Source organism: Artemia franciscana, chromosome 9 (genome assembly GCF_032884065.1).
Source record: "Artemia franciscana chromosome 9, ASM3288406v1, whole genome shotgun sequence".
NCBI classification, from domain to species: domain Eukaryota; kingdom Metazoa; phylum Arthropoda; class Branchiopoda; order Anostraca; family Artemiidae; genus Artemia; species Artemia franciscana.
In genome coordinates, this window is record NC_088871.1 from 6656994 (window position 1) to 6683693 (window position 26700).

Genomic DNA, 26700 nt, shown 5'->3' on the forward strand with positions numbered 1-26700 from the left:
TAAAAATAAGTTAGAATTTTATTTATCACGAAATCAAATGTATAAGCAATGCTGGAAAGCAAGGGGAATGAGAAACCTGGTTATATATATAAAAAAAAGATGTCATCAAGCCCTACCTATGGGCTTATAATTATCTCACAGAAAAAAAAAAATCGGATCTCTAAAAAAAATCTTCACTTTAATTAGCTTGCATGGTTTCTTTATATATATCTCTCATTAACTAATTCCCCATGGCATGAAGTCGCGTCCATTCCCGTGCAATTCGGATTGCTTCCGCTTCATTACACTTCCATAATTCTGCTACATCATTGGCTAGCGGATCGTCTGGATTCGGCGCACTAAGTAAAGCTTGAATTGATAGAAGAACTGTACGAATCTGTAACGCAGGGCTCCATTTATCTGTGAATTATTATAAAAAAAAATTAGTTTCAGCTTAAATATGGTAGGCAAGTGTATGGTACTGTGTTAAGACACATATTATTGTCGGCCGAAGAATTAGAACGGAAGGAAGGGTGGGGTATTTCCAATCATAACAAGAGGTAGGTGGAGGCGCAATTTAAAGCCGAGTGTCGAAATACCAATTTTAAAATATTTCCAGGTGACATTGAAAAACTCATTCTCTTATTCCTTAATATTATTAGTGTACCAATCAACAGCTTTTTTTTATATTGATTTCTTTTTCTTTAGAGGTCTTATGCACTAGTAAACAGTAAAGGATCACTCGCTAATGGACTTCAGTAAGGAATATGATCATAAATTAAATTAGACGAGAATCGCACTTTTTTTTCATTTCCTTATAACGTGCTAATCTTTCTTTTTGAAGAACTTGAAGAGTATTTCAATTAATGTTTAGAAACAGAGTGGGGAGGGGTGTTATGGTGGATGTTAATACCAATTTTAAAATTTTCCTTGGAAACTTGACAATTTATACTCTTGTACCTTAATACAGTATTACAAATGCTTCAATCATCTTCTGAAACATTTTTTACAGTTATTACGAGTACAAAGGTAAGGAATTATTCACTTATGCGGTTGAGTAAGCAATATGATTGTAAAAGTGGTTGCTAAAACAAGCAAAAAATTGTTGGATACACGATGTTGTCATTTGGCCATCTATTCCTTATTTATAAGAAAATATCTTTCAGATTATACCAAGTTACAACTCAATCGTGCTCTGACATTACAACCTTACAAGATACGAAAAAGTGGATTTGGTCAGATTGGCTTGTGAATGGCATACATACAGTGTTAGTACACTCGTGCTTCAGCACAAGCTGAATTGATACAGATTTGGCCACGGGCAAGGACCTCCCCTCTCTGTTCCTCTGTTCAATATTATTGAACTGTATATTCCACTAATTAATCCTTGAATTGGACTGTGAGGATGTACAGATCAAATAAACATCATATTTGCTAGCCAATTTGGCGACACCAAATTTGCCTAGAATATTATAACCTCGCTCCAGCAGGATAGAAAGACCGTTCACAGGGACTTTATAAACACGCTAAATGGGCATATTCTCAGTCTTGAGCTTGTTAAAGAATCTTTTTTAGGTAAAACAATTAAGATAATCATTCTCTGTTCAATCTCCCCACTGTTCAATATTATGAGTCTCGATTTTTCCATTCTGCTACAAAGATATATTCCTGAGGCGTTACAGTCACCAATTCTTTTCAAAACATTCTACTTCCATAGTTAAGTTCATCAAGGACAAATGAGGTCACATTGTTTTCCTGCGTATAGGCGTAAATTGGGAAAGCGTGAGCTTGATATACGGGTGATATACCTGTGCACACATTATTATAAACTAAATATATATTTTTTGTCCCCCCACCGCCCCACCCGGAATCCCAGTTTGCTTCCAGTTTGCATCCCAGTTTCCTATCTATCTTAAAATTTGTTTGTTTTTGACATAAGGAGCAAATTCGGATCTACCAATTCTTTTCAAAACATTCTACTTCCATAGTTAAGTTCATCAAGGACAAATGAGGTCACATTGTTTTCCTGCGTACAGGCGTAAATTGGGAAGGTGCGAGCTTGATATACAACCAACACATTGCCTGTGCACACGGGTGACAGTGCTATAATGCTAAGGCACTAAATATATCTTTTTTGTCCCCCACCGCCCCACCCGGAATCCCAGTTTGCTTCCATCAGAAGTGAGTTGGAGGAGCCTCTACCTAAGCTCTATCTCAAGCTTAACATTAGTTTAAGCTTTAGTAGTTTGGCAACCAGGGAGCAGACTAATATTTTTATATAATGCTGTTTATGTTTATAAATTTAAAATTTGTTTGTTTTTGACATAAGGAGCAAATTCGGGTCCCTCGGAGCTTTTGATACCCCTTTAAAAAATGAAATAATATTTCAGCTTAAGTTAGCTTCTGATAGGAGTCAAATTTCTTTTGATAGTCAAACGTTATGTCGCATCTTTGATTTAACTCTGTTTGTGATCAAAGTTCAAGATTTCGTTTATCAGCTGAAGAAGTCGTGTTCAAAATAAACAATAGATTCTGTTACGCAATCGTCAAAATGTATTATTAATATTCCTTTTTATATTTAAGTTCAAAGGGGTCTTTTTCTAGGAAAACCAAACTTTGCTTTTTCCATGACGAAATTCACCGTTTTTGTCAGATTTTTTTCTTTGATCTTCGTTATTGTCAGAACTTTTGACAGCTTAGAACTACTAAACTGCTAAAAAAAATTTAAAAGATAAAACACAGTTGGGCACAATATTGGGGCAAAGATATTAGGAGACAGGTATTGCCCTCTCAAGGAAAAAAAGTTGGTAAACCAATGTTGGAACAACACACTCCAGTACCAAGCTGCCTGAGGCCAATCACGCTTCTTCTCCATCCCAATATATTCAAATCCTCCCTCTTGACACCCTCCCAGGAAGTTCCAATTTCCCTCAAATATTTCCTTGCGACCTCCTCCCACCCCGTTCGGGGACGATGAACTGCTTTTCGTTTGGCTCTAGATTGTTCACCTAAAAGGACAATCTTTGGCAATCTGTCATCATTCATCCACGAAGCGTGTTCCAGCCATCACAACTTATAGCCCTCTCATTACACCTAGAAAGCGGAATAGGTCTACATTTTCGTTAGCTTATTTTCTTTTAGTAATACATTTTCTTTTAATAATACGGTCACTTAGACGGGTACCTGAAACAGTCAGTAGTCAATTTTATCTGAAAAAAATATAACAAATTCTCCTCCGTCTTTTGAAGCGCTTACGCTTCAAAAGACACTTACGCTTCTTCAAAGACGCTTACGCTTCTTCAAAGACGCTTACGCTTCGACCAACGCAGTGATTTTCCAAAATTGACTCAAATTCTTTTCGTCATTATATTTTATAGTTTCACTTCACCAAATTAGTGTCAGATGACCTTAACTTTCGAAAATTTGTCTCAGAACGTTTTTTTATATTCTCGGTTACTGTAGACAAAATCCAGATTTTCACAAGAGGTTCAATATTTGATGCATTTGTCGTTTTATTTAGATTTAAATGGGATTGGGATAAGCAAGTACAACAGGCAGGTAAGTTCTTAGTCATTATAAACTTCATAAAATAGACTAAACTTTTCATGAATGTCGCCGTTGTTTGGTGAGCACCACTTAGCGTTTTGGAAAACGCTAAGTGGTAGACCCACTTCCTTGATTACTCCTAATGAGCATTATGACAAATTTCCTTACACTCACCCCCTTCCACCCCCACCAGAATTCACATTTAATTGTAAAACATTTGCCATATCGGGCATGTTTTGGAATTGTATTAAAGTCATGAAAACGAACATAGCTTAATTACTTATATGATAAATACTAATAAATATTTGATATTCCAAACAATTCGCCACAATTTCAATGTAACTAAATGTTTAATAGGACACACAAATACTCGCTTGGCAGGATAGCTTCAGGTACCCTGCGTCTTGCGGTAGACGATCCTGATTCACATTCAGACACAGCTAGAGTTTACAGACATTGCCACTTAGCGTTTTGGAAAACTCTTGTTAATATTACAAGCCACCACCGATCATAGTGAGAGGTACTGACGCTAATCAGCGAGTTTCAGAAAACTACTAAATATGCAGTCCTGTATTGCTATTACTAAATTTGCCACGCACATGTAATACTACGTAGTCTATTGAACCAGACTGAATGTTATGAATGTTACGAATGTTACATAAAAGAATCCTCTTGATTTGCATGTGACGCTAAAATGGTTGTAGGACTCTAAGTAATAAAACCTGTTTTGGCTCCGCATTTTGATTAAGCTCTTTACTGCTTCTGTAGCAACGACGATTCATTAAATTATACCCTAATTTGTATTCCATTAAAAAAATAATTGTAATCATCCAGAAAAGGATAGCATACCTTTTAAAATATCTAGACATATCCTTCCAAGTTTGTCTATATTTGGATGATATATTTTTGTCATAAACCTTACTTTAGGCGCTGACATAGGGTACTCTTCAGGCAGGAAAAGCTCTAACTTGAATACACCTCCTTCAAAAGGTGACCCTTCTGGTCCTAGAAAAAATATTGTATTTATTTTAGACAAAACGAAATTAGCAATGGGCTTGTCTTGTTACAAACCTAACTGAAAGAAACAGACAATAATACCATAGATTTTACAGTTACATAGTCCTGTGACATTACAAAATAACAAAAAATAGAGAGAACACTTCTAATAATAATATAAGAATACTTCACAACAAACAAGGAAGACAATAAACATAACAAACAAAAATTGGTTATCTGGGTATTAATTGGTACCATAAATGTCATCCTTCATAGCTTATCATATTACGTAAACAAAACAAATACTTCACAATGAACAAGGGAACAATATACAATGCTAAGACCATAAATGTTATGATTCCATACACTGTATTTTGCAAAAAAAATTCCCAATCAAATCTATTTCAAAATCAGCTACAGAATCTGGTGAAACCACATGATAGGTCAATATGTTCCATTGTTTAACAGAACAATTTACAAAAGAACCGTGGCTAACTTTTCCCTCATAGAACCAGGGAAGAACCCTGGTACAATTTTAGTGGTTTTTGCCATGTGGAAGAATAATGGCTGAATTGACAGAAATTATCACAAAATAAATTAACAATACCTTTAACACATTGGTAAGTGTTCACAAAATCTAAAATATTCCTCCTAAATTGTAGAAATGGTAGGCATAGGCCACCTATACTTCACTTATAAGGTACATGTTTGAAATAGAGGACAAATTTTGATGCTCATGTTTGCACTTTTTCAGTGCTGTGACTCGGATTTTCTTGTTTGATACCAGATAGCTGAGCAATTTTCAACAGTAAAATGTGTAATTGCCTTATACTGTGAAGTAAAGCTTTCAGTGGCGTCATTTCACGAAAATATTGAAGGAGGGGGAAATTATTTTTTTAAATCTAGTTTAGGAGGCAAATTTCTGGCTTTATTCAATTTATTTTTCGAAAAAAATCTTCCAAACTTTTTTTAACTGTGAAAAAAACCATGAGCCTTGGCTATTCTACTTTTAAAATCTTCACTGCTCACATTGTCTTTACTAATAATAATACCAAGGTATGTGAATCTACCCACCTGATCAATCTTTTTGTTACCCAACGTCACTTTTTCATCTTCACTTAGTCCTAGCCTTAGTGAATTAGTCTTCAAACCTTGGATTACAAAAGGATTACGAGCCTCAATGGAAAAAGGCAAGTGATATATAAAAGGTGTACAACTCAAGGTTCAGCATCTGATAAAAAACGTTGTAAGTAATAGAAAGTTAAAAAGTCTTTGAATACATTTGTTAACAATTGCCTAGATTCAGCTTTAAAGGTGGCTTAAATTTTTCTAGATATTATGAAGGCTTTTGACGGTGTTGATCATGGGATTTTATCGACCATGCTTAAAAATGCTGGAATTCGTTTTAAAAGTCTCAAATTGATAACTTCATTTCTTGAAGGTAGAACGTAAAGAGTACGGCTGGGCACAGTCCTGTCAGAAGAGATGGTAGTAAAGTGCAGTGTACCACAAGGATCTGTGTTGGTCCCCTATTATTTCTTGTATACATTAATGACCTAAATGGATGATTCAAACAGCTTTTAACCCCCAGAAACAATGATGGCCCAGTCCAAGCAATACTTCTAAGTTTTGCTGATGATACTCAGTTTACAATCGCTGTGAAAACAGAAGTAGATTTGCAAAATGGCATGAAGCAAGGAATGGTGATAACCGAGAGGTGGATGCGAGTGAAAAAACTGCTTGTTAAGCAGAAGAAAACAATGGTCATGTTATATGGCAGAAGTGCAGATTACTAGCCATGGATGGAAGAAATATAGTTAGAAAATGGATTATTATAAAATTATAAAACATATTATATAAAATTATTATTAATATATAAAATTATAAAACAGAGAATGTGATTATTATTATTATATTATTATATAATTATATAATATTATTATATTATATTATATATTATTATTATTATATTATATATTATACATATATATACATATATATATATATATATATATATATATATATATATATATATATATATATATATATATATATATATATATATATATATATATATATATATATATATATATATTATATTATATATATTATATTATATTATATAATGTTATATAATATTATATCATATTATTATATAAAATTATAAAACAGACAAGTATTGTAAAGTATCTTGGTGTCATGGTAGATGAATGCCTAAGTTTTAAAGATCATATAAGCACTAAATTAGCCAATAATGTTGGAACTCTGTGGAACCTTAAATTCCCCCCCCCCAAAAAAAGGTAATTCGAATGTTATATTTTTCTCTTATTCATCCATATTTGTTGCACCGTGTTACAGTTTGGTCATTGACATTCACTTGCCATTTATATTTGCTCTGTGCGTTACAAAATAAGCTGCAAGAGTTTTGAGTAATGATTTGTCTCAGAGTTTGGTAAGATCAAATTATCACCAATTAAAATTTTTACCATTTTTTGGTTTCGTTAAATTTTACGTAAATTTGTTTATGTATACATATTTTTCTAATTTGTTACCTGCACGGTTTTCTGAATTTTAAAAAGAAAGGGAGCATAGTTATGAAACTGGAAATGTTGAATTAGTTAGAACACTGGTTCCAATTACTTCCAGATCTAAATTTTCTATTACGTATATTGGTCCTGAAGTCTGGAACATGCTTCTGATGGAAGTAAAAGGTAAGAAGGCCCTTGAGGAATTCCGTGCTTCTTTGCGAAGTATTTGCTTTAACCAGTATTGTAGACATGGATTGAGTGATTGATTTGGGAGTTAATATACGCTTGTGAGTGTCAAAAGAGAAATTGATTCAATGTGTCGATTGAGGTGAGTGTTGGTATGTGAAAGGAAGCATGATGAATCCTTTTGTATGATTAAATAAAAAAAAACGAGTTTTTTTTAACTGAAAGTAAGGAGCGACATTAAAACTTAAAACGCACAGAAATTACTTCGTATATGAAAGAGGCTGCTTCCTCATCAACGCCCCGCTCTTTACGCTAAGGTTTGACTCTTTCTCTCAATTCTTCTTTTTAAAACAGTAAAAAACTTTAGCGTAAAGAGCGGGGCGTTGATGAGGAAGCAGCCTCTTTCATATACGAAGTAATTTCTGTGCGTTTTAAGTTTTAATGTCGCTCCTTACTTTCAGTTAAATTTTATTTAATTTCTGAACGTTTTTGAATCAATGCATGTTTTGATTTTGGCTCTCCGCAGAGGAATAATCAAAACGAAATTTGCATATTTTTTTTTTTTGGGGGGGGGGGGGGGCTAAATGGCTTTCTCATAATTTTGATCGAATGATTTTGAGAAAAAAAGAGCGGGGGCGAAGCCTAGTTGCCCTCCGATTTTTTGGTTAATTAAAAAGGCAACTAGAACTTTTAATTTTTTACGAATCTTTTTATTGGTAAAAGATTTACGTAACTTATAAATTAGCTTATGTAAAGAACTTTTGTATTCTCATGTTTTTATTACATATATGAGGGGATTCACCCCATCGTCAGTACCTCGCTCTTTACACTAAAGCTTAAATTTTATCCCCAATTCATTAAGAATGACCCCTGAATCACAAAAGCCGCAGAATAAATAGTTGAAATTACTAAAAATACTTTAGCGTAAAGAGCTAGGTATCATAAGGAGGTAAGCCCCTTATATGGGTAATAATTTCTGTTTGTTTTAAGTTTTATTGCTGTTCCTTACTTCCAGCTGAAAAAGCTTTTTCACATTTATTTTTTAATTTTTTTTTAAATAATGCTAGTAAATCCTGATCTCCCTTCATGGAAGTTTTCTTCTCCCATGACAAATTCTCGATGGAAACTTCCCCCAGCATATCCCCCTCTCCTCAACCCCTCCCCCCAACCAAAAAAATCCTCCTGAAAACGCCTGTATACTTCCCAATAACCATTACTATATGTAAGCACAGGTCAAAGTTTGTAACTTGTTGCCCCTCCCACGGGGACTGTGGGGGAGTAAGTCGTCCCCAAAGACATACTTATAAGGTTTTTCGACTACGCTGAATAAAATGGCTATCTCAGAATTTTGATCCGTTGACTTTGGGAAAATAATTAGCGTGGGAGGGGGCCTAGGTGCCCTCCAATTTTTTTGGTCACTTAAAAAGGGCACTAGAACTTTTCATTTCCGTTAGAATGAGCCCTCTTGCAACATTCTAGGACAACTGGGTCGATACGATCACCCCTGGGAAAAAAAAAAAAAAAAAAGAAAAAAAAAAAACAAATAAACACGCATCCGTGATCTGCCTTCTGGCAAAAAATGCAAAATTCCACATTTTTGTAGATAGGAGCTCGAAACTTCTACAATAGGGTTCTCTGATACGCTGAATCTGATGGTGTGATTTTCGTTAAGATTCTATGACTTTTAGGGGGTGTTTCCCCCTATTTTCTAAAATAACGCAAATTTTCTCAGGCTCGTAACTTTTGATGGGTAAGACTAAACTTGATGAAACTTATATATTTAAAACCAGCATTAAAATGCGATTCTTTTGATATAGCTATTGGTATCAAAATTCCATTTTTTAGAGTTTTGGTTACTATTGAGCCGGGTCGCTCCTTACTACAGTTCGTTACCACGAACTGTTTGATGTGGGATTCCTTCAAGTTCACAGAAAAAAAATATTGGAATGTTGATCAATTGTCAGCTGGGGTGGGGAAGGGTAGGAGGAGTCAAAGTTTTTTTTTTTCCGAGGAACTGTATTAGGATTTGAAATGTCCCTTTTTTGGATTGTCCCTAACATGCATTGGAATCTATTTTGATATTGTTATTGTTGTATGCAGGTTTGTTAGTATTATATGGGGAATTCTATGTTGCGTTTTTGTGGCCTATTTGTTAATAAAAAAACAACAACAAAAAAACAGAAAAATAAAAAAAACAGAAGATTTTCTTTAGTGTAGAACTCAGAGCATCAGAATTTGTTCTAGAAAAGGAGCCCCTAGATTCAAAAAATTTAAAAAAATGAGTTTTAACATCACAGTTTTTCACCTGCGAGTCCATTTGAACTAGTCTAGCAGGGAATGGGATACTATTATGATGGAGCTTTCAGTGCATTTTCACTTTTATGGTGGTGCAAATTTAGACCAGACATATGGTAACACTATAGTGTACTACGAAGAGAAGTATCTCAATTTAAACAGAGAAAATGGGAACTGTAGTTAAAGAGCAGAGCTTTCAGTTGTTTATAAAAAAATATATATATCTTTTGCACATTTTTTAACAGCCCCCTTAGTGAGTAGACTACGTACTTCTTTCAAATACGCGCTGTTCATTCCTAACAGACAAGTGATAATAATCAAAATTGTGATCACAACATAATTACATTCTAACCAACTTACTGGCTACAATTTCTGGAAAATACCTAGCATTTGATTCATCTGAGACTGCACTAAATGCAAAAATGTCCAAGTTAATAATTGGCTAGAGGAATACTGTGAGAAGCATCTCAGTTTGAACAGAGACAATGTGGAACAGCTTTCAGGTGTTTACAACAAAAAACATATCATTTGCTCATTTTTTTAACAGCCCTCCTAGTGATTAGACTATGTACTTTTTCCAAATATGCTCTTACTGTTTATTGCCAAGAGATAAGTGGTAATAATCAGTATTGTGATCATAACACAATAAATGCATTCTAAACAACTTACCAGCTACAATTACATGAAAATACCTAGCATTTGATTCATCTGGAACTGCACTGATACCTGGAACAGGCTCTGCCATCAGTCTCTGAGTTTCCTAAAACAAGAAAATAAATTCAAATTTGACAAATGCAGTTAAATTCATTAATCAGTATTTTTAGCTAAGCAGTTTATCATGGATTAAACTTCCTCAAGCTGAGGAGTTTTCTTTTGTACCTAATTCAATTGAAATCTTGATTTTCTTATTTCAATGCAAATACATCATCAGGTTTTTCTTGTGCATCTCATTTTTTGGCTATTTACTCTAGTGTAAATAGTCAATTACTCAAGTATTAATACTTTTGGGGACTCTTTAAACAAAATAAAACTTATAGTCCTACTGCTTCATTTATTTGAATCTGTCAACTGGACCAAAACAAAAAGCTTCTAATGAGAAAGTCACAAAACCACTTGCAATTTTCATTTTTAAACTATTGTTGGTCATTTTTGTATGGATCATTGGTGAATGATGGTTTGAATTCCTCAATGAACTGGAAGAAGAGACACTAGTGCACCAACTTAATTTTGTCAATGGAGGCAGTCATCAGTCCAAAAACATAGGAACTCAAAATTTGAAGAATCAGCCCAACAATTCAACCTTGTTTACTTCAGTCTAGAGCAAGATCAATACATGTCAACCTAGATCCTGAATAATATAAAGTAAGCACTTTATAGTTTTAGTGTTCTCTTTCAGTTTTTATATATTCCTAGGGCTAAATTTGACACAGTCATGGGGATGAGGTTACACTGTCAGAAAAGCAACTATGATATTTGGAGTGTAGAAAAGGAATCTAATGGTACAATTGCATTTTAATAGCACGTTTCCTTATGGATAGCAGAATCACTAAACTTATACCAAAATATTTAGTAATATTTATCAGTTTCACTCTCCATAAGGAAGACTTAGAAAATGTTGGAAAGTACTAGAAAAGATTCTAAACTACTTAATTAGGTTATATCATTCATAAATATGTTTGCTTCACTTTAGCCCCTATCCCTTTGCCCCTAATGGATAAATATGTAGCCCAGATTATACATTACTCATTGTATTTTCAATAGTACAACTCTTTCCTTTCCAAGGGTGTCAGTGGGGGGACAGTTGCCCCCCCCCCAATCAGCATTAAATTTTATCAGCATTAATGCTGATAAAAATTATAATATATCCCTTGACTATTTGGATATGGACCAATCTTGCCACACTAATAAAAATGCTAGAGATTTGCCCCTGTTTCTTCCTGCTGCTTATTTAATGGTTACTGTTAAATTAATAAGAAGAAAATAGTTGCAATAGCTAAAATATAATGAATGTACGATTTGGCTTACATATTTTTACATTGGGAGAAAGGGTAAAACAAAGTTATTTAGGAATGATATAAAAAACCATTTTAGAATTTTTAAAAGCAGTTTTCAATTTTTTTTTTTTGTGTTTTATAGAGCCTGGAACTACTACAAGATCTACCACTAGATATTAGAGTCTAATTTTGGTTGCCACACATTTGTTAAGTATAAACCTAATTTGAAAACGTTGATCAATCTAGGACACAGGAGCTTATTGTTTTGAACAACATATCCTAATTGGAGAATCAGTCAATCTCTAATAAATTTAATCAGGGACATTTTTAGGGCCCAAAAAAAGAGCATAAAAGAGGAAAAATTCAAGGAAATATTTTTCCTTAAAAAAAAAAAATGATACTCCATGGCATAATATTCAATTGAATTGAATTTATTTATAACCTGTTATAATACATATGAAAAGCAGGGTATAATGTGACTAAAAGAAAATAAAAAAGTTACTATATAAACATTACTATCTAAAACAACAGACTATTGTGAAACCTAAAAGACAATCTGTGCTAAAACTATTAGGTGGCACCTTTGGGGTCAGAAAGTAAGTAAGTAATCAGATTAAAAACATTTCTTGACTACTAAGGTCCCTGTTTCAGCCCTGCAGCGAGTTGCAACAGTAGGGTCTGATCTTTGAGTCCTGTATTACTAAGCTAAGGCCAAATCCACAGCACCACTACAGGACACCCCTTTAGGGTAAAACCTTTTGTGGCAAATTTCAAATAGTCCCACCACTTTGTGGATTCCTCTCCCAATATTTATAAAATTCTGGCTATTTCCATATTGCAGTGTTGATTAGTATTGTGAAACAGAACAATTGTGTTTAAATAAGTTAGGCTGTAGGGGTAACTTCTCCCTAAATTGAAATGTTGAAAGACCAGAAGTTTTCCAAGATTGCCAAACCAAATCAAAATTAACCAAACTAGCCTAGAATAATATTAACTAGGCTATCAGCCAGTCCTATTAGTATATCTAAACCTATATAAATAATATCCAAGATTAGAGGTCAGCTGTCTATGTATAGAAAAGATACTTTTTAATCATGATATCTGTCCAAGATTAGGCATTGGCCAAGTACTATGGGTCTTACCCTAGTGTCATATAGAGGGGGGTGAATTGCCAATAATGCCAACAAGACCATAAGAAAGAGAATAAAACCAGCAATCTAAAAATTTCTTTTTTTTCTGGTATTTCTCTTCCTGGAGAGCTGTTATTCTTAACCTTTACCATGGTAGCCTGGCCTACAAGGTTAATTTTATTACTTCCTTCATAATTTTATTACTTCATACAGTCATAGCTACTTCCTTCAGCTATGACTAAGCACTATATATGGTAAAATTCTAGTTTAGCCACTTTTTACTATCTTGGAAAGGCATTGGGTTAGGAAAAATGAAACTTTCAGAGATGGGTCTATAAATTAAAGTACATCCCAGGAGGGTATATTGCGGAACCTACCTCTACTCCTCTCTCCAGAGGGCAGTGACATTTATGACCTTTAAAAAATTTTGTGTTATGACAGTAACACCTGGCAAAACAGATCTTCTGCTTAAATGAAGTACAAGAAAACTGATTTTAGCTTTACAACTTTGCTCAGTCCTAATTTATGAGGTTTCAAGGATCTGCAAATACATTTCCTAAATTTAGAAGAAAAAAAACATTGATATGGCTTAAAATTCTACTCAAATAAGAGGAATTGCATTTTTAGAAGTAAAACCAGAGAAGAAGGAACTTGTAACTGAAAATTATGGTAAAATATAGTTTTGCCAAAATTTCAATAGGTATAATAGACTTGTCAAGAAAGCATATTTCTACAACTCACAAATCAGATGAGGGTTAACATGGAAGCTTGGCAATACCTTCCCCGAGTAGCCTATGTTTTTAGCCCTTGATTCATTACTGAAAGTTTCATTTTCCTAACCTAACCCCTTTCCAAGATAGCAAAAAGTAGCAAAACTAGAATTTTACTGTACATATTTACTGTAACCTTGAAAAAATGAAGCTTTGGATAGCAGTTACCCCACCCCCCCTTCTCAAAAATTTTCTGGCAGCATGATACTCACTTTGGCCTAGCCCAATAGACATTGAAAAGGTTTTTAACCTTTTGATGACAACAGTACCTGTCCAACTGATCCCAATCTAAGGTAGTAATGAGATGCCAACAGGATCAAGGTAAATAAGTCAAAAGACATACATAAAATAGTAAACATTGAGCAGTTCATATTATTGACCAATAAACAAAGTGAACATACCACTAGATGTCATTTGAGAGAACCTTTATCTTCACTTCTTTCCTTGTTTTTCCAGTTTTTCAAAGAAATCCACAAATTTCTTAGAATCTATACATCAACATAGTATATACCCCCCCTCCAAAAAAATGTACACATATATACCAAGAATTGCATTCTAGATTTAAAAACAAGGAAAGAGTGAAGATAAAGGTTCTATTGCTGCAAAAAAATATTAACAATGACTATTGTGCATGTTATGAAGCAAGAATTGTTTTCTTAACACGTCTGCTTATGTGGTGTACTGCCCATGCCTCTATATTGAATGTACATCATACAAGTAGGCTACTACCCATTTTTATATCCAACAAGAATAAGAAATCATATGGCACTTGTGATGAGGTCAGAAGAGCCAAGAGCTCATATGGTATGAGCTCTAGCAAAATTCTAGGAATCAATGGATTGATTTAAAAGGAAAATCAGAAGCTTAATGCTGGCCGGGATTTAAAATAGGAGCTCTGAGACACAAGGTCCTTCTAAATATCAAAATTTATTAAGATCCAATCACCCACTTGTAAGTTAAAAATACCTCATTTTTCCTCTCCCTTCAGCTCCCAAGATGGTCGAATCAGGGAAAACAACTTTATCAAGTCAATTTGTGCAGGTCCCTGACATGCCTACCAATTTTAATTCTCCTAGCATGTCCAGAAGCACCAAACTTGCCAAAGCACTGGACTACCCCCCTAACTCCCCCAAAGAGAGTGGATCCAGTCCAGTCACATCAATCACGTATCTATGGCATTTGTTTGTTCTACCCACCAAGTTTCATCCCAATCTCTCCACTCTAAACATTTTCCAAGATTTCTGGTTTCCCCTCCAACTCCCCCCAATGTCACCAGATCTGATCGGGATTTAAAATAAGAGCTCTCAGCCATGGTTTCCTTCTAAATATCAAATTTCATTAAGATCTGGTCACCAATTCTTAAGTTAAAAATAACTTAATTTTTCTAATTTTTCCAAATTAACACCACCACCCCCACAACTCCCCCAAAGAGAGCAGATTCAGTCCAATTATTTCAATTGTGTATCTATGACTTGTGCTTATTCTTCCCACCAAGTTTCATCCCAATCTCTCCACTCTAAGCATTTTCTAAGATTTCCTGTTTCCCCCTCCAACTCCCCCAATATCATCAGATATGGTTGGGATTCAAAATAAGAGCTCTGAGACATGAGGTCATCCTAAATATCAAATTTCATTAAGATCTGATCACCCATTAGTAGGTTAAAAATACCTCTATTTTTTTCAATTTTTCCTCACCCTCCAACCCCCCAGATGATCAAATCAGCAAAACAACTGTTATCAAGTCAATTTGTGCAGGTCCCTGACATGCCTACCAATTTCATCATCCTAGCATGTGCAGAAGCATCAAACTCGCCAAAGCACTGGAAATCCCCCCCAAAGAGAGCAGATCTGTTCCAATTATGTCAATCATGTATCTAGAACTTGTGCTTGTTTTTCCCGTCAAGTTTCATCCCAATCTCTCCACTCTAAGCATTTTCCTATAGTATTTTTAAGATTTCTGTTTCCCCCTCCAACCCCCTATGTCCCCGTATCTGATTCAAATTGAAAATGGAGCATCTGAGATGTAAGATCCTTCTATATATCAAGTTTCATTAAGACCCAATCAACCATTTGTAAGATAAAGATACCTCAATTTTCACATTTTCAAAGAATTCTGGCTTCCCCCTCCAACTCCCCCAATGTCACCAGATCTGGTCAGGATCTAAAATGAGAGCTTTAAAGCACAAGATCTTTCTAAATATCAAATTTTCGTTAAGATCTGATCACCTATTCATAAGTTACAAATACCTCATTTTTTCTAATTTTTCTGAATTACTCCCCCCCCCCAAACTCCACCAAAGAAAGTAGATCCAGTCTGGTTATATCAATCACATATCTTGGACTTGTGCCTATTCTTCCCACCAAGTTTCATCCTGATCTCTTCACTTTAAGCATTTTCTAAAAATTCTACCCCCCCCCCCCCCAATGACACTGGATCCAGTTGGGATTTAAAATAAGAGACCTGAGTTACAAGGTCCTTTTCAATATAAAATTTCATTAAGATCCAATCACTCCTTCATAAGTTAAAAATACCTCATTTTTTCTAATTTGTCAGAACTAACCCTCCCCCCAACTCCCCCAAAGAGAGCGGATCCATTCTGGTTATGTCAATCACATATCTAGGACTTGTGCTTATTTTTCACACCAAGTTTCATCCCAATCCCTCCACTATAAGCATTTTCCTAGATTTTAGGTCCCCCCCCCATTCTCCCAATGTTACTGGATCCGGATTTAAAATACGAGCTCTGAGACGTGATATCCTTCTAAATATCAAATTTCATAAGATCCAATCACCTGTTTGTAAGTTAAAAATACTTTATTTTTTCTAATTTCCCAAATTAACTGTCCCCCCACTCCACCCCCCCCCCAGATGGTTGAATCAGAGAAATGACTATTTCTAATCTGGTCTGCTTCCTGATATGCCTGCCAAATTTCATCATCCTAGCTTAAATGGAAGTGCCTAAGCTAGCAAAACCAGGACAGACAGACCAACAAAATTTGCAATTGCTATATGTCACTTGGTAAATACCAAGTGCCATAAAAAATATAGAATGAAATTAACTATTTTCAAGTGTCCTAAAAGTGTTTGAATTCAATTTGTGAGAAAAGCCATTATTATAATCAGAAAGAGGATATGTTCACTTCATTCATAGGTCAGTAATGTAAACTGCTCAATATTTGCTAATAAAATTAGCTTAAATAGCATAGTCTATCAGTGAAAAAAAGTCAATGATCAGATTCTAGCTTATGATACCTCTTCACTGCTTAATTATGTTGAGCAGTCACAAACCTTAATTATTCTATTTGGGAGTCCAGCCATTATGGTTATATGGTAGATTGTATTAGTAACTTAATAAAGCTCTCCAGGCTGATTGTTTTCTTAGCATGTCTCCTTATATGGTGGTCTGCCTATACAACTATACTGGGCATATATTATATAAGTACCACTCATTTTTATATCCAAAAAAATACATAATGAAATTGGTGTACTATTTTCAAGGGTCCTAAAAAGGCATAAATTGAATTTGTGGGATAAGTGATTATTATATTTGGGAAGAGCACAAAAAATGGTATCTAGTGGTATGTTCACTTTATTTGCAAGTCAATAATGCAAACTGCTACCCATAAAATAAGCCTAAATAGTGTAGACTATCAGTGAAAAAAAAAATGGACAGGTATTCTTTTCAGAAGAGGTGGAAGTATTAAGTAGAGTGCCCCAGGGAACCATCTTGGGACCAACTTTATTCAACATTTATATTAATAATGCACCAACCACAGTGAAAAATAGAATAAGTATTTATGCTGATGACTCCAAATTAATTGGACCTGTCAATACACCCAATAAGAGAGCCTCTATGCAGAATGACCTGTGGATACTTTCCCATTGGGCAACTTTGTGGAGGCTTGAATTCAATGTAAATAAATGTCAAACAATCCACTTTGGAAAGAAAAATGAGAAATGCCCTTATCATATATCATATGATAATATATGTATATGATATATCATATGATATGATAATAAGATATTATCATATATCATATGATAATAAGATATAATATATCTTATCGTATATTATATCATATGTTTCTTTCTCTTTGAGTTGTAAAACACTTCCATATCCATTCTTCGATTGCTGGTGCTTCTTAACAGTAAACACCTTTTGTTTTCACAATGTTAGAAACTAAGGGCTTTTATTTCACAAATTACTCTTTGAGGGACAATACCAAAAATTTCCCTGATTCTAATAGCACTTCCGATTACATCTTATAGTCATCATACTGATTCAATTACTGGTTCTGATTGATTGTGAGGTATTCTCATATATTTTATCTACACTTAGTCTGAGTTGTAGGGATTTGACGGCACCCTCTTTGTGTTTAATTTACTTTAAAATATCATTTGCTACTTTTTTCTAAATCCATGTTTTCTGTTAATTTGTATTTAACGTCTAATTTTTGGATCTAGAGATAAACTGATTCTTTTATTAGAAAAAATTATGTGCCCAAACTTTGGCTTTTCTTTTCACATTAAATCACACTTTTTTATCCGTTTTAATGTGTGTATGCTTATAAGCATTTAGAAACAGTATCAATCTTGCTTCGAAGCGATTAGAAGAAGAAATACATAAACCATCCATCCTATCAGATTAGAAATATTGAAGTGAAGGAAAAAATAGGCGACGGGGAGAGTAGTTTCTAAGAAATAAAGAAAAAGAGGTAAGAGTCTGAGATTGTGTTGCAGACTGGGCTGTGGAGTCGGACTATGAGTTTTAGCAAACTTTTGCTGAGCGGAGTCAGAGTTGGAGTCTGAATATTGAAAATGGTTGGAGTTGGGGTTGGAGTCGATTATAACTAGTAAAATCTAGTTAAATAAAGCTTTAAAACAGGGCTCTGGACTGGCCAGGATCTATTAATAGGCCCAATAGACCCGGGCCTAGGGGTGCACAATGCTAGGCAGCGCAATAAATTATTACTGAATGATTTTGTCCTAAAAAAACTGGACTGATATCTGCAACTTAGTCCTGTAAAATGACAATTTTAGCCTGATTGGAGCCAAACTACTACCAAAGAAAAATAATAAGATGATCACCCCTCTTAGAACTATATAAAACTTATTTATGTAGTGTCTCCAGGCCCAGATTTACCAATAGGCCCGGGCCTACGGGCAAACAATGCCAGGGGACGTGCTAAATTATCACTGAGTGATTTTTTTTCTTAATATAAACTGGACTGACATGATTTATCGTTAAAGTGGCAGATGTGCTCCGCTGCCGTGCTGGCTATTCACGGAAAAGCGATTTTAAAGCAATAGAGAAATTCCATGGCCGCTTATAGACTTTCAGATGTCTCCCAAGAATGGCAGCTGAGAGATCGATTCACCTCTCTCTCTTTCATTACTTTTGCCTCATCATTTGCGTTTTTTTCGGTGCTTCCACTATTCCCGAATTTTCGGGATTTTCCCCAAAAATCTCGCCAAAACAGAGCAGCAAAAACGCTTGGGCCTAGAAGTTTTAAAGCTCGACCCTAGCTGTAGCGTCGGAGTTTTAGTAAATTTTTGGCTGAATGGAGCCGGAGTCGGTATATTGAAAATGTTGGAGTCGGTTATGACTTATAACTAACTCCACAACTCTGATTGCAGGGAATATTGAGAAACAGGCAGAGATGAAAACTAGCTCAGTGCCAGCAACCCAATTGCAATACGATAAAATAGTGACTAGAACAAATTATCAGAAGAATAATTTAGATTAGCATCGGCTAGAATGGAATTTTAAAATGACAAAGAATGCACGTGGATCAATTTAATGCCACTAAAAATCGACCTTGGAATGACTAGAGATAGCAATACAAGTGGGAAAATTTTAAAATAACTGACAATTAATGGGATTGGAAACCTTAGGAATAAATAAAATTAGTCATTATGCATATTTTTCAATCGGTAATTCCCAGTAATGACAACACAATAAAACAAGTATTAAAATTTCTCTAAAAATGTCTTTGGAAATTTTTGTCTTTAACTTACAAGCCATATTTTAAACTTTAAACCTTTATATTCCCACTTATAGTCTTGGCTTGACCTTCGGCCGAAAGCTGTTATTATTATATAACGCTTCAATATAACGCTTCAAACTGTTATTATTATATCCGCGTCAATAGGAAATAGTGACATCTCTAGAATATAATTACTGGACTCAATCGAATCTAAATGTCGAAATAATTATATTGAGAAATTGGAAATGATCTGTATTTCTCGTGGGTAAAATTTATAGGGATCGTTTTTTTTATTGACGGAATGTAAGATCTCTATTAGAAGGCCAAAAGAAAAAAAAAAAAAAAAAAACTTTAAAAAGAGTGGAATGTCTCAGAGGTGTTCACAATTAGAGCATCACCCCATGAATATTCGTTAATATATGGTATGAAGATCAGAAGAAAATATGCGAAGAGATTGCTTAAAATAGCATTACTTTGTGTCTGTACCAGTGGGGCTGACAATATTTTGGTGGGCCATGGGCAGCTTGTGAGATGTTTCAAACAGGCTAAATTGGCTACTTAGGTCTACTTTTGCAGTATTAGCAGAGTTTTTTAACTAGTTTTCTTATTCATTTAAATTGTCAAAGGTGTTTTCTATAGGGTGTTGGCTTGTGAGATGTTTCAAACAGGCTAAATTGGCTACTTAGGTCTACTTTTGCAGTATCAGCAGAATTTCTAATAAGTTTTCTTATTCATTTAAATTATCAAAGGTGTTTTTTATAAGGTGTTGGCTTGTGAGATGTTTCAGACAGGCTAAATTGGCTACTTAGGTCTACTTTTGTAGTACCAGCAGAATTTCTAATTCTGCACATTCACTTCAAGCAAGAAAAATACTTATCTCTATAGTCAGAATTGCATCCTGAATCCAAAGTTATTGTGCATTTGCATCAGAAAGGAAATTAATATTCACCATATATAGACCTAGCCTATACCAATTCAGGGTATATATTTGCACGTTAGTGAGTATATGTGTATGTATGTGTATATGTGTGTATGTGTATATGTATGTGTGTATGTGTATATGTATGTGTGTATGTATATGTATGTATATGTATGTGTATATATATATATATATATATATATATATATATATATATATATATATATGTATATATGTAAGCCCTATAGATAGGTAGAGTAGCTCCATAGGAGGCTTAGGCCAAGTAGGACCTTGTCCCAGTGGGGCCCATAATAGAAACTGGGAAACCCTCCCCTGGGGGTCATAATTTCAGGTGGAGGAGGAAGAAGGCCCCTTAAATGTACACTCAGCAGGGCCAACTGCCATGTTCACGCGTCAGATGAGTTACAAACCTTCTCCCAGTAATGGGTTAAATTGCATGGTGAAGCAGAACACCATCGTGGGAGGATCCTCTATAGGAGGACAACTGCGGCAGGGCGTAAGATCCAGAAATATGGACAACGGCCTCTGTAAAGGGCTGCCTCGACCCTTTCGGGGTACCTGCAAGACTGGGAAACTTGCAGTCAATTTTTCCCACTTGAGGAGTGGCGCCCCTCGAGGAAATTATAGCCTAGTAAACAACACAGCACTCGTACGGGATTCTGATTATTGGATAATTTTCTGGGCTTGGTTTGTTTTGATGGGCGTTTTCGGGCTGAAAAACCTCTTCCTAGCTAATTTATCTACTATGGGCTGCCTCCCCGTAGTAGCATAATATTTGTAGGCATGAATATATAATGAGTCGGAGGTAATAGGCTTGGGACTGTCTGTGCAGGATTTCGACTCTTGTTGATAGAAGAGCATCGCCAAGTGCTGAAAACCATGTTGTGACCAAGATGGGCCCAGGATTGCACAAAGCCTCCAACTTACTGGAGGTCCCAGGGACTTCTTGCTGTCCGGTTCTAAGCCGGCTTAAGCGCTTCGGTGTAGACTTGAGAAGATATGTTGGTCCCCATCCTGCACTGGTATCCGGGATCACTGCTTTTCTTGAGGCCAAAATAATTTCAAAGATTTAAAGAACATGAAAATTGGAACTTGGAATGTTACGACGTTAAAAAATGACTATCGCATCGACATTTTGACTGACGAATTCAGACGGTTTGAACTGGATTTATTAGGAGTTTCAGAAACTCATATCCCAGGGGTAGGAAGCATGAAATTAGGTGACATAGAATTTGTTTACTCAGGAAGGAAGGATGGGGTACATAGACAGGGAGTAGGGCTCATGATGAATAAGGAAGCTGCTAAGTCTTGTTTAGGCTGGGAAGGTATTAATAATAGAATACTAATTGCTCATTTTATGACTAAAAAGTTTAGGGTATCAGTTATAGTAGTATATGCCCCCATTGAACCAACTGATGGAGATACTAGTGACTCGAATGAATTTTACTTACAGTTACAGGAGCAAATAGACAGGGTACCAGGTAGAAATATGGTGTTTTTGCTAGGAGATTTTAATGCCCAGGTTGGTAGAAATAGGGATAGATGGTATCCTAGCCTAGGTAATTTTGGTGTAGGAAAAGAAAACAGTAATGGCTATAGGCTTTTGCAATTTTGTAGGTATAACAACCTAGTTATAACCAATACGGTGTTTGGTCACAAAATGGCCCATAAGTTGACATGGTATTCACGTGATGGTAAGACAGCAAACCTTATTGATTATGTTATTGTAAACAGAAGACTAGCAGGATCAATACAAGATACTAGGGTGTATAGGAGTGCTGTTATTGATGTTAAAAGTAAGGATCACCATCTAGTAGTGTCTAAGGTTAATTTAAAGCTGAAATTTCGGAAGAGTAACTCCCTCCCGGGAAGTTATGATGTTGGTAGACTTCAGGATGAAAATTTGAGAAAAAAATTCCAGGAACAGTTGAGTACTAAACTTGAGGGTTTAAAATTTGATAATGTGGAAGATGGATGGAATAATTTCAGAAAAACAATTTGTGAAGTTGCTGATGGTGTCCTAGGGAAGAGTACTAAGACAGCAACTAGGAATATTAGTGAAAAAGCTTTAGGTTTAATAGAGAGTAGAAGGGGTTTGTATAAGAATTATCTGAGCGATAGGTCGTATGAAAACAAAAGGAATGTAAAGAAAGTGGAGAAAGCATTAAAATATGAACTAAGGACTCGAGGGTTTAAAATATGAACTTGAGGGTTTAAAATTTGATAATGTGGAAGATGGATGGAATAATTTCAGAAAAACAATTTGTGAAGTTGCTGATGGTGTCCTAGGGAAGAGTGCTAAGACAGCAACTAGGAATATTAGTGAAAAAGCTTTAGGTTTAATAGAGAGTAGAAGGGGTTTGTATAAGAATTATCTGAGCGATAGGTCGTATGAAAACAAAAGGAATGTAAAGAAAGTGGAGAAAGCATTAAAATATGAACTAAGGAGATGTGAAATGGAGGCGATGGATAAAATTGCTGAGGATCTGGAAGATGCGGCTAGACGGCATAATAGTAAAATATTATACTGGCATGTTAATAAATTGAAAGGGAGTAGCCGATCCAGACTAGTCCCAGTTAAAGATAGAAATGGGGTCACAATTAGTGATAAGGAAAAAGTTAAAGAAAGATGGGTGGAACATTTTGAGAATGTGCTAAACCGAGATACAGTTGCAGGAAAAGATATAGATGAAAATGAAAAAGTTTGTGATACCTTGGATGTGAAGGAAGATTTGTTTAGTGAGGAAGAATTAGCAACAGTACTAGAAGGATTAAAAAAATAATAAGGCCCCAGGTGCTGATAGTATGATTAATGAGTTCCTTAAATATGGTGGCTCTGAGGTTAGGAATAAGCTACTGAAGATTATGAACATGATTTTTGAAAAAGGGGAAGTACCCAATGATTTTAGGAAAACCTTAATTAAACCACTGTATAAGAAAGGTGACAAGAGTGAATGTCGGAATTATCGAGGCATTAGTCTGGTCTCTGTAGGTAGCAAATTACTGAGTAATATGATACTTATTGGACTGAGAGATGCTGTAGACAAAGTTTTAAGGGAAGAACAATGCGGTTTTAGAAAAGGTAGAGGATGTGTTGACCATGTTTTCACTCTTAGGTTAATAATTGAGAAGTCCCTTCGTTGTCAAACACCTTTGGTCCTTAGTTTTATTGATTATGAGCAAGCTTTCGATTCTGTTGATAGAACAGCGTTAACAAAGGTCTTATCATTATATGGTATACCAGAAAAATACATTAAAGTGATTTGCGCTATGTACGAGAATAATACTGCTGCGGTTAAGGTAGGAAATGAGGTTAGCAACTGGTTTTGTATTAAATCAGGAGTTAAGCAGGGTTGTGTTCTATCCCCCTTTATATGGATCATTTTGATGGACTTTGTCTTAAGGAGCACAGGAAAGGCAATTGGAGACCATGGAATCAAATGGGGAGGAAGAACGCTCCTGGACTTAGATTATGCTGATGATTTAAGCATATTAGATGAAAGTGTGAGCAAAATGAATGAATTTTTAGAGGTTTTACGAGTTCAGGGTGCTAGAATAGGCTTGAAAATTAATGTTAAGAAGACTAAGTCACTACGGTTAGGAATAAGTGAAGATGAACAGGTGACCTTAGGTAACGAAAAGATTGATCAGGTAGGGAGCTTCAGTTACCTTGGTAGTATTATTAGTAAAGATGGTGGGAGCAGTGAAGATGTTAAAAGTAGAATAGCTAAAGCTCAGGGTGTTTTTTCACAGTTAAAAAAAGTTTGGAAGAATAGAAAGATAAGCCTACAAACCAAGATTAGAATATTGGAAGCTACAGTGATGACAGTGGTCAAATATGGCTCTGAAGCATGGACACTCCGAAAAGCAGATGAAAATTTACTAGATGTTTTCCAGAGAAATTGCCTATGGATTGTTCTGGGTACCCGGCTGTCTGACCATATTTCAAACAGTAGGTTGTACGAAAAGTGTGGTTCAATCCTGCTTTCTGGGGCTATAATGAAAGAAAGGTTGAGATGGCTAGGCCACGTTCTACGGATGAAGGATGACAGATTACCGAAGATTGTCCTTTTTGGCCAACTGTCTGGGGCTACACGGAAAGCAGGTCGTCCTTGTCTGGGTTGGGAGGATGTCATAAATAAGGATTTAAAGGAAATGGGAACTTCTTGGGAGGGTGTAAAGAGGGAGGCTTTAAATAGATTAGGTTGGAGGAGGAGCGTGCGTAGCTGTGTTGGCCTCAGGCGGCTTGGTGCTGCAGAGAGTTATTAGTAGTAGTAGTAGTAGTAGTATATGTTAGGGATGGATGGATCAAGACAGACTATTATCTTGTCTGAAGCAGAGTGAGACTTGGGGGTCATAGTCAATAAAGAATTAAAATTCACTATACACACACAGACAGCTGTAGCCAAAGCACTCCAAACCCTTGACATTATAAAAAGAAAAATCAATAGTCAACCCAGCTCTAAATGGGTACCTGGAGAAATCTGGGGAAGGTAAACAGGAAAGGTGTGCGAAAGCACAGGATGGCTGGCCCCTAACCCCCCATTGCACTTCCTGGCTGAAGGGCCAAGAAACGGAGATCAGCACTGCCAGTACAGACTGTAAAGTCTTATGCCGTATCCTTTACCTTTTTTACCTTTATTAGTAGGTCACCTATGGTGATGACTAAATTATATGAGGCATTGGTCACGCCTAATTTGGAGTTTGGCATGTGTGTTGCTAGCACCAAAGGTGACCAGCAGAAGTTAGAAACTGTTCAGAGACAGGCTACAAAGGCAATTGAGGGATGCAAATACTTAAACTACTCATCCTGTCTGAAGAGGCTGAAACTCCCCACTCTTGTCTACAGACATAAAAGGGGTGATATTATTATGACACATAAGCTCCTGAATTATGACTCTCCATTAAATAAGCTATTTCAACTTGACCAGTCTGCCAGAACTAGGGGGCAAAGTCAGAAACTACATCAGAAGAGAGCTACTACTGGACTACACAATAACTTTTTCACTTACAGAATAGTGAGTTTGTAGAACTCTCTCACCAAGGAAGCAGTCACTACCCCCAATACTGCTGCCTTTAAAAGAGCCATTGATGGAGAATGGTTATCAAAGCCATGGCAATCTGAGTGGGATGCCATTGAGACATCCAACCATCATCATCATTACCAGCAATTCTACAGGATTTAATCCTTATTTTGATGGACAATGTGATTTAAGGTATTTTAAGGTAAAAAAGTCAATGATCAGGGTCCTAGCAATTGATACTCATTCACTGCTAAAATAATGCTGATCAATCATAAACTTTAATTATTCCCTTTGGAAGTCCAGCCATTATGGTTGTATTTGCAACCTAATAAATCTCTCTAGGCTAACAGTTTTCTTAACATGTCTCCTTATGTGATGGACTGCTCATATTTAACTCCTTTCAATGGAATACTAGGTATGCCTAATTCATTTAAACAGGATCAATAAAATATGGAAAAAGGCCTGCCAGGCATACATCATACAAGTGCCACCAATTTTTATTAAAAAAAAAATAGAATGACATTACTATTTTCATGGTTCCTGTAAGGGCTTAAATTGAATTTGTGACAAAAGTGACTATTATTTTTTGAAAGAGCAAAAGAATTCCATCTAGTGGTATTTTAGTTACATTTGTAGGACAATAATGTAAACTACTCAATAGCCTATTTATCCATAAAATTAGCCTAAATAGCAAATGCTAGCGGTGAATAAAGTAAATTATCAGAATCCTAAAATATGATACTCAGTCACTGCTAAAACTATGTTGAGTAATCACAAACCTTAATTATTCTCTTTGGAAGTCCAGCCATTATGGTTATATGGCGGATTATATTTGTAACCTAACAAATCTCTCTCCACTGCAGTTTTGTTTCATAACAAAATAGTAAGAGGTAAAAACAAAATATTTACAAAATATAATGCGTTAATTGTTTAAAAAGAAATTTTCTTCTGATGTTTGATATTTTATAATATTAAATCACATTTAATTGAATATATTGTCAATAAATACGTATTTTTTCTTGCTGATAAATGCATACTTGCCGAAGACGGTGAAATTGAAAACATGCAAACCGATAACGTAAAACCATAAACAAATGACTAGACACTGCTAAACACGGAGGCTGGGAAAGATTTACTTGAAGAAATCTTTTTCATACTTGGTATATCAAAGGAAAAATAGGTGGCAATAATTTTTTTTCTCTTATCAGAAAATTGTTTCACTGTCCAGCATGTCTTATTATGTTAGCGGTGATTACTTAGCTACAAAAAAAAAGAGAGAGAGAAAGAAGAAAAGAAAAGAACTGTCTTCCTAATCCAGCAATCA

At 35.3% G+C, this 26700-nt stretch overlaps 1 protein-coding gene across 1 annotated transcript; it reads right to left on the bottom strand.

The window, feature by feature from the left end:
* Window positions 1-26353, bottom strand: LOC136030943 (ubiquitin-conjugating enzyme E2 N). Its single transcript, XM_065710053.1, has 4 exons — window positions 26156-26353; window positions 10200-10290; window positions 4375-4530; window positions 1-399 (listed from the first exon to the last, which is right to left on the bottom strand). The coding sequence occupies exons 1-4, from the start codon at window positions 26183-26185 to the stop codon at window positions 221-223; spliced, it is 456 nt and encodes a 151-aa protein (XP_065566125.1). The 5' UTR covers window positions 26186-26353; the 3' UTR covers window positions 1-220.
* Between the last annotated feature and the right edge of the window lie 347 nt (window positions 26354-26700).